Source organism: Sinohyriopsis cumingii, chromosome 1, assembly GCF_028554795.1.
Source record: "Sinohyriopsis cumingii isolate HCF-2022 chromosome 1, ASM2855479v2, whole genome shotgun sequence".
Taxonomy (NCBI): Eukaryota; Metazoa; Mollusca; class Bivalvia; order Unionida; family Unionidae; genus Sinohyriopsis; species Sinohyriopsis cumingii.
This window is the reverse complement of record NC_142961.1, coordinates 136333440-136348309: the sequence shown is the minus strand read 5'-3', so window position 1 is coordinate 136348309 and position 14870 is coordinate 136333440. Positions and strand designations below refer to the sequence as shown.

General features: G+C 36.9%; 1 protein-coding gene across 2 annotated transcripts in view; it reads right to left on the bottom strand.

Moving 5' to 3' along the window:
- The window catches only part of LOC149807918 (dystrobrevin beta-like), a 136897-nt gene that overhangs the window by 58757 nt on the left and 63270 nt on the right, over positions 1 to 14870 (bottom strand). For both annotated transcript variants that reach the window (XM_089971962.1, XM_089971969.1), the window contains exons 8-10: positions 10426 to 10534; positions 7507 to 7673; positions 4878 to 5002 (exon numbers count right to left, since the gene is read on the bottom strand). In XM_089971962.1, the coding sequence (XP_089828088.1) occupies positions 4878 to 5002; positions 7507 to 7673; positions 10426 to 10534 (401 nt within the window). The remainder of the gene's footprint in view (positions 1 to 4877; positions 5003 to 7506; positions 7674 to 10425; positions 10535 to 14870) is intronic.

Genomic DNA, 14870 nt, shown 5'->3' with positions numbered 1-14870 from the left:
GATGAAGGGACCATTCATTATGGATAACCTGACTCTTTCTGTGGAACCCCAATGGATGAAGGGACCATTCCATATGGATAACCTGACTCTTTCTGTGGAACCCCAATGGACAAAGGGACCATTCCATATGGATAACCTGACATTTGTGGGAAGAACATTGGGCTGGACATTGAGTCTGCCAGGAATGTGTCTGATTTGTATGTTGATCTGAAATCGACAAAACCAATGAATAAACTGCCAAATCAGTAAGCATAGGTATTGAGAAAAGAAACCACTAAAGAGTTGTTTGACATAATCAGGACTGACTTCTCAATGAGCTGGTCCTTCCAGAACTGAAACATGTTTTTGATGTATCCCCATTTGCTGCTGGCCATATCAAATCCCAGCAATATGTGGGGTCCCTAACTGTATCTACTTACATCTGTACATGATATCACTTCCAGTTGGGGCTTCTCAATAGGACTTCATGCTCTGAGTCAGCCATTTGGTTGTAACACTGACAGAGGCATGACCATACCACAATTTTGAGAAAGGGTGCCATTGAGTCAGTAAAGTCATTTGTAAGAGGTGCATATAAAGACAGCCCAGCATGATCAAATATGTTGTCACAGTGAATAATGCAAGGAGTTGCAAGAACACTGAAATCCTCATGCTGTTGGGAATGGACTCTGCATTTGACAATCCCCATGCTGTTGGAAATGGACTCTATGAATGACAATCCATACGATGTTGGAAATGGACTCTAAGAATCTGACAATCCGTATGATGTTGGAAATGGACTCTATGAGTCTGGCAATCCCCATGCTGCTGGAAATGGACTATATGAGTCTAACAATCCCCATGCTGTTCGAAATGGACTCTATGAGTCTGACAATCCGTATGATGTGGACATGGACTCTAGAGTCTGACAATCAGCATGATGTGAACATGGACTCTATGAGTCTGACAATCCATATGATGTGGACATGGACTCTATGAGTCTGACAATCTGTATGATGTGAACATGGACTCTATGAGTCTGACAATCTGTATGATGTGGACATGGACTCTATGAGTCTGACAATCTGTATGATGTGGACATGGACTCTATGAGTCTGACAATCTGTATGATGTGAACATGGACTCTATGAGTCTGACAATCTGTATGATGTGGACATGGACTCTATGAGTCTGACAATCTGCATGATGTGGACATGGACTCTGTGAATCTGACAATCTGTATGATGTGGACATGAGGAAGACATAGAAGATTGAGACTGATTATAAACTCCATATCCAGGTGGACCATAAACTGGGTTGGGTGAAGGTTGGAATTTTGTAATTTATGAGAAAACCAAGATAATTCAAAAGGGATGATATCATTTTGGCTCTTGAGGAGAGTACCATTTGTTTTTTTGCAATAACTCTCTTACTGAAGTCCACATTCTGTTAGAAACGGACTGTACAAGTTTAATGCTCTGTATAACATGGGCATGAAGGAGATGTACCAGAAGGCTGGATTTTTCCAAAATTCACAAAAAAAACATATAATTCAAAAGAGATAGGAGAACTTACCTTATGTTTATTGAGATCATCCATATACACTTATGTTGCCATACGGAAAGTTGAGTCACACAAGGTGACAACACAATCCATAATTTGCCAAAGACCCATGGGTTAAAATTAAGACTAAACAGAAGGACTTGAAACTGATCACCTCTGTCCCTATAAGCAAACTGAAGAAACTCATTAAACCAGGTGAACAGGGACAAGAAAACATCTGTGAGATTGAGACTATTAAGAGACAACTCTGGTCTATGCTCAGCCTCAGCTGGCTGTTAGCCTTTTTGGTAAGGAACAGCCATGAATAGAACCCCAGAGATTGTGGTTACCATACAATCTACACCACCTGTTTGATGATAAGTGACTGTATCTCCTGCTGGTGAATGTTATCCTTCTCCGGATCTTACGGCAGAGCCATCAGAAGGGGAGAGGAAGTAAGAGGAGGGGGTGGGATGCAGGAGACTGGCACCTCCTGGTAGACTGACTGCAGACGGTGTGGGTGTTAAGCCATCTGTGGGAAACAGGAGGCTTGGAGGTGGAGAAACATTTATCTCCCTGTCAGGGTACTTCCTAGACTGATCTGGCTGTTTGTTAGATTTGAACAGCACATGGGATGTAACGATCCTTTTTGCTTGGCTTGCCTGTAGTAACTCAATTGTGCCAGGGACAGCTGGTATTTAAAATGAGGACAGAGGTGAATTGGCAATTTTGGAGAGGTAGTTTTGAGCTGCCGACCTCTGAACTACAATTTTGCCATGAAACAGCTAGGTGATCCAAATGGAATTATCCTTAAAGCCAGATTTTATTGACATGGCATGTATCATCATGTATTAAGTCAAGATTGGAAGTCAATGCATTCAACACTGAATGGTAAGCTGCTCTGTTATTGACCCAAGTAATTCAGGCTGCCAACTCCCAGGTGTGTTGTTGACCAATTTTTCCATCAGTCAGAAAATCGCCAAGGAGGCCAAATCTAACATCAAAGATATGAAGACAATCTTTCGAACCTGATTCAATGTGACAAATTTTTTCTCCACTTTATGAAAAAGTATAACAGATATGTTAACGGCAGCTACATTTTTTTCTAAAGCTGGGAGTTCAATACGATAGGCAGTGGAATGTGCCTTGTATCAGTGCAATAAAAATGCTGCAGGTATTTGGCTCTCAGACATTCCTGGGTCATGAATACATCCAGATACCCTATCATTACTCTCCTTGATTTTTGTTGACCGGGGAAGTAGCATGAAATAATGAGATTTCTTCATCATCAATGTTGACCAATGCATTGACTTTATAATCATGCAAGGTGGTAGGGGGTGGAAGGCATTTCAAAGCCTGCAACGCCTGCTATATCTCCTCAACAGCAGCCTTAAACCTAAGCTCTGTATTCACCATGGTCGGATCTGAGTAGGACTGTTACTCGGAAATATCTTCACACTGGGTGTGTGAAGTCTACTGTTCATGGTCTGCTTCAATTTTGGGATAAACCATTCCCTGTGGCAACAATGTTGCTATGCCATCATATCTATATAATTCACACTCTATACCCTACAGGTTCTCATGGGTCGGTCGTTATTTCCGGGGTTTTCTCGGGTTCTTCCTCCACCATTAATACTGGCCGCTATGCATAGCCTATCGTGTGCTGAAAAATGGCATTAAACCCCACAACAACAACAGGTAAGTTATGAATATAGGGCAAAGTGGCTCTGCCATGAGTATGGTCAGCACAGTTACCGGCCATGCAGAAGGTGGTCCAGTTAGTGCCAGTACCGGCTGCGCCATAAAATGGCTGGAATCAGGACAGACGGATCTACCATTAAAATATACATCATAATATTTTTGTGTAGCCTAACGCCTGGTATGATGGACAGATCTATCAGTAAGATCCCTGTAACTGTATGTAGCCACTGGCATATTAGGATGGACAGATCTATCAGTATGATCCCTGTAACTGTATGTAGCCATTGGCATATTAGGATGGACAGATCTATCAGTATGATCCCTGTAACTGTATGTAGCCATTGGCATATTAGGATGGACAGATCTATCAGGATGATCCCTGTAACTGTATGTAGCCATTGGCATATTAGGATGGACAGATCTATCAGTATGATCCCTGTAACTGTATGTAGCCATTGGCATATTAGGATGGACAGATCTATCAGGATGATCCCTGTAACTGTATGTAGCCATTGGCATATTAGGATGGACAGATCTATCAGTATGATCCCTGTAACTGTATGTAGCCATTGGCATATTAGGATGGACAGATCTATCAGTATGATCCCTGTAACTGTGTGTAGCCATTGGCATATTAGGATGGACAGATCTATCAGTAAGATCCCTGTAACTGTATGTAGCCATTGGCATATTAGGATGGACAGATCAATCATTAAGGTCTCCATAACTGTACAAAGTTGAAGCCGTAGACCTGGCAAGATGGATAGATCTATCAGTAAGATACCCATGATTTTGTAATTCTATGTAGCCATATCATGGTAGGACAGACAAATCTATCATTAAGATCTCCATCAATGTAGAATGATGAAGCCACAGACCTGGCATGATGGGCACATCTTTCAGTAAGATTCCCTGATGCATGGCCTCCTTGACCTTGAACTTGTTCCATTTATTTCACTTCATCAACAGGTTTCACTGAAGTGACAAGATAAAATAAAACAGAACAAAAATGAAAAACTTAACAACACAGCATGTTAGTAAGTCACAAAAACAACACAGATTACTAATTGGGTGAGCATGCAATACGCAGTGCATGCAAAACCGCAAATAACAAATTGAATCAATGACAGCATGTTGTACCATGTGATCTAAAATTTAACATCTAAGAAAGTGAAAATTTCACAAAATATTTATAAAATTAAAAAAATATTTACCACCTCTTTACGAATGAATACTAATCAAAACATATCCAATTTCCTGTACAGATAGTTTGAATTAACACAAATTTGGTTTGGATTGTCAGGTGTCTCATACAATGCAAAGCTTAAAAAATTGTGGCACCCCATGGTGGAAAGGGGAGGTAATCTGCAAGAGTTATTGCCCTTTGCATATATGCTACAGACAGAATTTTCATCTTTTAGTAGGGCTGAAATTGGGGAAATAACAGACTTATATCCGTAATGGTAATGTGAACAGGGAATGTATTCAAAGGAGATACACTAAGGTTTTCATTCAAAGTGCCATTATGTAATTTATCCTCATGCCCATATTGCAAGCAAGTACATTTTACATGTCAGGAGTTAATATCACACTACATACAAGGAAAACTGAATGTTTCTTCATGTGAGTATGAGAGACCTGCATCTTCAACTTACACGATGTAAGAGAGATCCACAGTTTTCTCTGGATATTCAGGGTACATAGGAATGTGGTTGTCTTTCTGTTGCACACAGCGAAAAGACTTCTTCAAGGAGTGACCTATCTGTTTAGCAGGAGATTTCTGAAATATTCAAGAATAGAAATTACAAGATTCCTTTGTATGCACTCAAGAAATAATATTAGAATAAGATTTATAATCTGAATACTATAAATTAAGCAATATTTGAGGGAAAACAGTTTTCATGGATTCCACTGCTGCTACAAACTGAATTTAAAGTTAAACCTGTCTTTAATAGACAATCAAAGGCCTTGGGAAGATTTGTTATTTACAGACATGTGATATTTATACAAATGAAAGTTTATATGAGCTTTGAATTTATGTACATACTCAACATACTTAAGAAATATTTCATTGTTTCTGATAAACTTCATTCAACTTATGTCAAGATTTTAATGGAATAAAAAATGAATATTTAAAAATAACATTCAAGTCCCCCCCAAAATATATAAGCAATACTATAAACAGTTGCAAAATGAAATCATCTGTTTGACAGTTCAAAGATTTTATTTGGCGAATAATACCATTTATATGTACCAACAATATATACATTTTTAACAAGTGACCACTGTCCACACAAGACAGGTGTCCTTTATATACAGGGAATTTGTGGGCTGTGCAATCCTAATTGAGTCCTATATGGAGGTGTCATTTATAGCCTGTCTACATAACCTAGTGTCTCACCTGCATCTTATTACCTGACAGCATAACCCAGTGTGTCACCTGCACCCGTATGCCTGTCAGCATAACTCAGTGTCTCACCTGCATCTGTATGCTTATGCTTGTCAGCATACCCCAGTGTCTCACCTGCATCTGCATCTTTGTCAGCATAATCATGTCTCACATGCGTATGTATGCTTGACAGTATAAGCCCATGTCTAACCTGCATCCGTGTGTTTGTTAGCACAACCCAGTGACTTACCTGCATCTGTATGCTTGTCAGCATAACCCAGTGTCTCATTGGTATCTTATTGCTTGTCTGCATAACCCAGTGTCTCATCAGCATCTTATTGCTAGTCAGCATAACCCAGTGTCTCACCTACATATGTATGCTTGTTGGTATAACCCAGTGTCTCACCTGCATCTGTATGCTTGTCAGCATAACCCAGTGTCTCACCTGCATCTGTATGCTTGTCAGCATAACCCAGTGTCTCAACTGCATCTGTATGCTTGTCTGCATAACCTGCTTCTGACTTTCAAAACTTTAATGCAAAACCTGAACAATGTTGATGATGACATGGCTACTGTCACCACTGCTGCCACTGGAAAAATGACTGGACTGCTTCTCACCTTGCTTACATATAAGAGACATAAATTGTCCCTCAGTAAAATCTATACACAGTCAGATTTCTGTATTAAGCCTAAAAGTATCTGGCTTGTTTAAAACAGTAAGTCTTGTATAATTTTTGATTGCAGTTTATTTGGGGTTTTTTTTCCCCAGAAGTTTGCCATCCAAGGTATTTTAGTGGTTTTGTAATAGTTTATTGTTTTACTCCACCTCTATGACTGCTCTATGCTAAAACTGAGTCATTTTGAGTACTTCATATATGATATGAGAACTTGTAAAATTGATGTAAAATAAACTAGAAATGTGTTTATTGAACATGGATGCCCAGCTACAGTTTCTTAAAACTGTCCTAAATGTAAAAACCTAACGAAAGACAAAAAAATACTACTCTTTTATGCCCACAAAACATTCAGAAATATTTCATTTAGTGTCCAAAAGCAAATGAGCAAAACCTCCAAGCCCAAGCAATGAAACCCACACATTTTCTATAAGGCTATCCCTCACATCACACAGCAAAGTAATCACACTTTTATTTACATTAAAACCATTACAATGAAAACCGACTTTACTTGCCCTGTTTTGTCTATATTATTTCATTCCACAAAATATACAAGCACAAGAAAAACACAAATTCACACAAGAAGCATAAGAATCTACCGTGTTTTAATCTCTTACCATCATCTACTGCCCATGAAAATCTGCATAAACATAACTCAATTGGTCTCAGGGTATGTCATTTAATAAAAACAATATGAAAATTCATGTCTTTTATCTACTGAAACTAATTTGTACTGATAAATGACCAAATGCAGTTTTTAAGTCTTATCTGTAATGGTAATGATCAACAAACTATTCAAGACAAACACTTTGACTTTAACATTTTTCTATTTTAATAAAGGACGAAATATTCTTCTGATTATTTTGATGAGATCTTTTCTGAGTTGTAATTAGTATTAAACAAAAGTTACTCATTATATCAGTGTAATTGATCTATTGTTAACATTGAGATGTGGTTCTCCCAATGTTTTTGATAATTTGAACCAAATACGTAACTTTACAATTATATTTCTAATGATAAACAAGCCATACCTCCACTTTCCAAAAGTAATATCAGTCTGACTCTCTTATCATTGCAGGTGTACCACTGCCTAAAAACATTAAGGCATCAATAAAATTCTTTTAAAACGATGACTGAAAATGATAAGGTATGAAACAATTATTTTGGCAAAATAACTGTGGCAAAGAAAAACTGTGCCCTAAGACACACAGAAGGTCTTACATAAGTGGTGTATTCCTTCATTTGATGGTCTGTTGTATGGTTCCCCGACACACGTCCCCTCCAGAAGCAGTCCTGACATAATTGGTAGTTATAACACCGCTGACACCTGTATCTGAACCCCAAAAAGGAATCTCTGTGACATCCCTCACACTGGACTGGGTGAAAAACTGAAATGTCAAAATACGGTGTTGCCAGTTTTGTGGACAATGAGCACTTTGACGACTAGGCCCAAGTTTGTTTCAGTCATGCTAATACACTAAATCATACATCAAAATCAATACACAGAATCTACCTTGTATTAGCATACAAGTAATCATTCTAATACAAGGTGAGACAAGTTTCTAAACAACTCTCATTCTGTGCTGTGTTAAATGTAGGTAGGGTCATAAAGGGAAAAGGATGACAAAGCAGTTCACTTTATTTGACTGTAACACAAATCGTGCCTTCTACCACTCCACATCAGATTAAAACTGTATGAAGGGAAGTAATTATGAAACCTTATATGATTTATTTAATATGAAAATTACAGTGTATAAATGTCATGACAGCCCGGAATTTACATACCTATTGAAATTCTACTTGGGGTGACTATTTGACATCAAACTTTTCCAATCAATAACACACTAACTTGGGATATTCATACTTTTTATATTGAATTCTAATATTCATACTGTTTTATACTGAATTGTAATATTCATACTGTTTTATACTGATTTGCAATAATCACAGTGTTTTATACTGAATTGTGATATTCATAGTTTTATACTGAACTGTGATATTCACAGTTTTATACTGAACTGTGATATTCACAGTTTTATACTGAATTGTGATATTCAGTGTTTTACACTGAACTGTGATATTCATAGTTTTATAATAAATTGCAATGTTTAAAGTGTTGTATACTGAATTGTGATATTCAAAGTTTTATACTGAATTGTGATAGTCATACGTTTTATACTGAATTGTAATATTCATGGTTTTATGTTGAATTGCAATATTCAGTTTTAAACTGAATTGTGATATTTATAGTTTTATACTGAATTGTGATATTCATAGTTTTATATTGAATTGTGATATTCAGTGTTTTATACTGAATTGAGATCTTGATACTTTTATACAGAAATGCAATATTCAGTGTTTTATACTAAACTGTGATAGTCATACTTTTTGACATTGAATTCAAACAGTTTTATATTAAGTTGCAATATTCATCAAGTTTTATACTGAACTGCAATATTCATAGTTTTATACTGAATTGTGATATTCATATTGTGTTTTAATGAATTGCAAAATTCGTACTGTGCTATACTTTTTAAGAAGTTCATCTAAAGAAGCATTTTTAGGATGAGATTATAAATTGTAATGGATATACTGAATATATGGCATGTTTCATGTTCAGCCATCATATCAGATGTGCCCCTGTACCAAATACAAAATGAGTTCCACAGAACTATACTCCTCAGTATACTTCTGATCAACTCCCTTTGCTAGGTAATCACTGCCACAATGCTGTAAATATGGTGGCAAAGTGCCACCTGGAGAAAACCATATGCTTTGATAACTGCATTACACTTGATTTTGACTGCATTTGCTGCTATCTTTTCTCACCATAAGAGCTTTAGTGCAGACTGGGAAAATTCTGCCTCATAAGGAGAAAAAAGCAAGAAATTGTTTACTTGCAGCAATAGAGCAAAGGGGCAACACAGTTGCATGTTACAAAATATAATGTATTATGTCACAATGAAGTGCACCTGAGCCACCATACATAATCTGGTTCTTTTTCCCTCACTGGATTTAAATATAATGAGAAATGAAAAGTAAAATCCAGTCAATGTGCTCAGGTCCTAATGCACAGCAGCTCCAGAGAAAGGTTCAAATGACCCTGGGGTCAAAACAGCATTACCACATCAATATGTTTATAAAGAATACGAGCTGTGAGGAGCATGGTGCAAAATGCAGTCCCTCATCTAAAAGTGGCATTATGATGTAGTTTCTGCTAGTGGGGTTGAGTCAAATTAAGGTATGACAATTTTGCTATATACCAAATTTTCAGTTGAATGCAGCCACAGATTTAGAAGGTACATAACTCAGAAGAAAGAAAACCCACATTATCTTAAGACTGTTGACAATTATACAATGGTCCCCCTATTATCAGACCATCCATTCTGCACAAAGAAAGTGGGTTTATAAATGGAGTGGCTTCTAATGAGGGAGAAAAAGTTATACAATAGAGGTGTCAGGCAAGGTGCCCTCTAATCAGGGGTTGCCTCTCTTAAGTGACCTTTCACGTGGGTATCCACTGTAATGATGTCTCTGCCAGAAAACTGATAATATGCTTCAAGTGGGAGATACAAAAATGCATACCAGCTGAACTTTTACAAATTTAGTCACGTAAATTTGTATGACATTAATGTGCATGAATTTAGTCAGACATGTAAATTTGCATGACATAAATATGCATAGCATGTTATATGCAAGCAGCTTGAATGGATGTACTGAAATTGTTGTACCTGGATGTTCCTTATAGACAACAAATCATCATAGTACTGTTCACCTAAAAGTCACAGATAAACATGAATTATTTTCAGCAGAAACAGTGTGCTACACTTTCATTCTTGCCCAATCTGACAACAATGTCTCACTGCCAAGCTGCCAATGAGGCATATGTAAAATGTGCCAGTGATTTTGCAGGTAAGAGTCTTTATTTTAAAATAGTGCTGACATTGGTACTGCATACACTTGCTTATAAGTTAGGTCCAACTGCAAGTGTAATACACCCTGATCAGTGTGCTGGCACTACTCCTAATGAACTACATAGACCACTATCTATCAGTGCATTGTGTGATTGCAGATATGGGTCTATGCGGATGAGTCCAATTTACATATGAGTACATATATACATGCAAAATAAAAGCATACCATTTTCTACTTGCATCATTCTGTGGAGAATTGGCAGCCACATCAGACACTTGGGGCCTGGCTCACTTACTATCACATTCAGAAAGTCATTCACATTTACTGGATTTCTCTGAAAGACAAAACACAATGGCCTACAGTAATATCTTAAATTCATGTCAATTCAGTTTCCCATATGTGACTAGTAACAGACAAAACACAACAAATTACATTAAATGTATTCTGAAATACATATGGTTTGAACTCATGGTCACTTCTGGCAGAATATTTCTACATGCTGGCTTTTTTATGGCACAACTACTACACAAAATATAAAAGCAGAAAGTTACTGAAAGAAAAATTATTACATTTTAAATCAGAAATTAGACGCACAAGTAGACCAATGGAAAGATACATCAGTAAACCAATAGATGGATACATGAGGAGACCAATGGACAGATACATGAGTAAAACAATGGATACACATACGAGTAGACCAATGGACAGATACATGAGTAGAAAAATGGATACATAAATGAGCAGAACAATGGATAGAAAAATGAGTAGACCAATGGCTAGATACATGAGTAGACCAATGGACAGATATATAAGTAGAACAATGGAGAGATACATGAGTAGACCAACAGATAGATACATGAGTAGAACAATGGCTAGATACATGAGTAAAATAATGGATACATAAATGAGCAGACCAATGGATAGATACATGAGTAGACCAATGGACAGATACATGAGTAGAACAATGGACAGATACATGAGCAGAACAATGGATAGATACATGGGTAGATCAATGGATAGATACATGATTAGACCAAATGACAGATACATGAGTAGAACAATGGTGAGATACATGAGTAGACCAACAGATAGATACATGAGTAGAACAATGGCAAGATACATGAGTAGAACAATGGATAGATACAAAAGTAGACCCGTGGAAAGATACATATGTAAACCAATAGACAGATACATGAGTAGAACAATAGATATATACCTGAGTAGAACAAGGGATAGATACATAAGTAGACCAATGGATATATACATGAGTAGAACAATGGACAGATACATGAGTAGACCAATTGATGGGTACAAGAGTAGACCGGTGGACAGATACATGAGTAGACTAATAGATAATACATGAGTACAATCACTGATAGATACATGAGTAGAAGAATGGTCAGATACATGAGTAGAAGAATGGCGAGATATATGAGTAGAACAATGGACAGATACATGAGTAGACCAGTGGACAGATACACAAGTAGAACAATAGATAGATACAAGAGTAGACCAGTGGACAGATACATGAGTAGAACAATGGCTAGATACAAGAGTAGAACAATGGACAGATACATGAGTAGAACAATGGATAGACACAAGAGTAGACCAGTGGATGGATGCATGAGTAGAACAATGGATAGACACAAGAGTAGACCAGTGGATGGATACATGAGTAGTCCAACTGATAGACACATGATAAGAACAATGGATAGATACACGAGTAGAACAATGGACAGATACAAAGTAGACCAATGGACAGATACATAAGTAAACCAATGGTTCGAAACACACATAGACCAATGGACAGAAACATGAGTAGACCAATAAATAGATACATCAGTAGACCAATGGATAGATACATGTGTAAACCAATGGCTATATAGACACACCGACCAATGGACAAATATATGAGTAGACCAATGGACAGATACATGTGTAGAACAATGGCAAGATACATGAGTAGAACAATGGATAGATACATAAGTTAAACAATGGACAGATACATGAGTAGAACAACGGAGAGGTACAAGAGTAGACCAGTGGAAAGTTACATATGTAAACCAATAGATAGATACATGAGGAGAACAATAGATAGATACATGAGTAGAACAATGGATAGATACATAAGTATACCAATGGATAGATACATGAGTAGAATAATGGACAGATACATGAGTGGGAGAATTGATGGATACAAGAGTAGACCAGTGGACAGATACATGAGTAAACCAACAGATAGATACATGAGTAGAAGAATTGATATATACATGAGTAGAACAATGGACAGATACATGAGTAAAACAAAGGATAGATACATGAGTAGAACAATGGCTAGATAAGTGTTGTTACTGTTGTAGGGTTTAATGCCATTTTTCAGCAGTCAGTATTAATGGTAGACGAAGAACCTGGGAAATTCCCAGAAAGAACCACCGACCCTCGAGAAGCTACTGATAAGCTTTCTCAAATAACCACATTGGCCAAATCCGAGATTCGAACCCACACAGACAGATGGCAGTGATCCGTAATGGAGAGCACTGTATACCACTCGGTCACTCAGGGCCCTGGCTAGATACATGAGTAGAACAATGGATAGATACATGAGTAGACCAGAGGTTAGATACACACCTAGACCAATGGACAGATACATGAGTAGACTAATGGAATGATACACATGTAGATTAATAGATAGATACATGAGCAGACCAGTGGACTGATACACATGTAGACAAATGGATGGATACATGAGAAGACCAATGGATAGATACATGCAATGTAGTTCTCATCATCATGCCTTCTTAAGGCAGACATGAAAATAATAAACAACTGAATCTGTGAAATTCAACTATAAAGATTACCAATTTGCCTGGACTGGATGGTAAGACAAAGCACTCAGTATAAAATCTGACTGTGAAAAGTACCAATTTGCCTGGACTGGATGGTAAGACAAAACACCCAGTATAAAATCTGACTGTGAATAGTACCAATTTGACTGGTCTGGATGGTAAGACAAAACACTCAGTATAAAATCTGACTGTGAATAATACCAATTTGCCTGTTTGACAAAACACTTAGTGTAAAATATGACTGTGAATAGTACCAATTTGCCTGTTTGACAAAACACTTAGTGTAAAATATGACTGTGAATAGTACCAATTTGCCTGAACCCTTTCCTAAGACAGAATACTGTGTGTAAAATCCAATATAATGAGATGACTACATGTTAATTTTTTTAGGCCAAAATAATCTAGAATGGAGCTACAACATTCTGGAACTGTATTAGACATCTCACACTGTATTACTTTAAGTACAGTATTCAACTGCAAACTTCATAGACCCAGATAAGCCATTGTGTAATACACTAGCAGATCTGGACCTATGCAATTCATTAGGACTAATCAGTAGAACAAACAACATAGAACCTGATCTAACTGTCCACTGTATGAGAAAAGATAAGGGTCTATGTTGTTCGCAGTTGGACTGAACTTTTAAGCAAATAAATATGGTATGAGTTCTTTGATTTTTCTGGGAATCACTTTTATGTTTAAATCAGCAAATATGGATACCTCAAAAGTGAATTCATAACATGTCTTGTACATGAGTTCCAAGAAATAACATGTCTTATATAGGGTTTCCAAGAAATAATATGCCTTATACAAGTGTTCCATCGAATAATATGTCTTATGCAAGAGTTACAAGGAACAATATCTTGTACAAGGAACAATATGTCTAACATAAGGGTTCCAAGAAACACAATGTCTATTGCAAAGGTTCCAAGGAAAGCAATGTCTGATACAAGGGTTCCAAGTTACAATGTCTTCTACGAGGGTTCCAAGGAACAATATGTCTTGTACAAGGGTTCAAAGGAACAATATGCTTTGTGCAAATGTTTCTAGGAACAATATGTCTTAAACAAGAGTTCCAAGGAGCATATGTCTTAAAGAAAGGTTCCAAAGAACAATATGTCTCACAAGTGTTTTCAAATTCCTACCAGTAGTTTTGGAGTTATGATCTTGAAAAAATAAAATTTTAACATTAGGTTGATGCCACAGACACCAACTTCAAGACTAAGTCTAATATTTTTCATTAAAATTGGCAGAACAATCAAGTTCATGATTCCAGAAAGAGGCAATGAATAATGACAATACTGACAAATATTTAAATAACTAGAAATGTGTTCAAAAAGTATGCATCCCCACATGTCTGTAATCAAATGTATTCAAAGAATAAACATGCCACCTTTTCCTTTCTGTATAACGCTGTAGCAAATGTGTTCAAAGACCATGCATCCCCACCTTTTCCTTTCTGTATAATGCTGTAGCAAATGTGTTCAAAGAACATGCATCCCCACCTTTTCCTTTCTGTATAATGCTGTAGTCAAATGTGTTCAAAGAACATGCATCCCCACCTTTTCCTTTCTGTATAATGCTGTAGTCAAATGTGTTCAAAGAACATGCATCCCCACCTTTTCCTTTCTGTATAATGCTGTAGTCAAATGTGTTCAAAGAACATGCATCCCCACCTTTTTCTTTCTGTATGATCATGTAGTCAAATGTGCATGAGAAAATGACAACAAACACAAACACAAATTTTAATTAAAATTATTTAAGTGAAATTTAGGTCTTGGTGATCTACTTTTCATAAGATGGTATTGTACTTACCAAAATGTG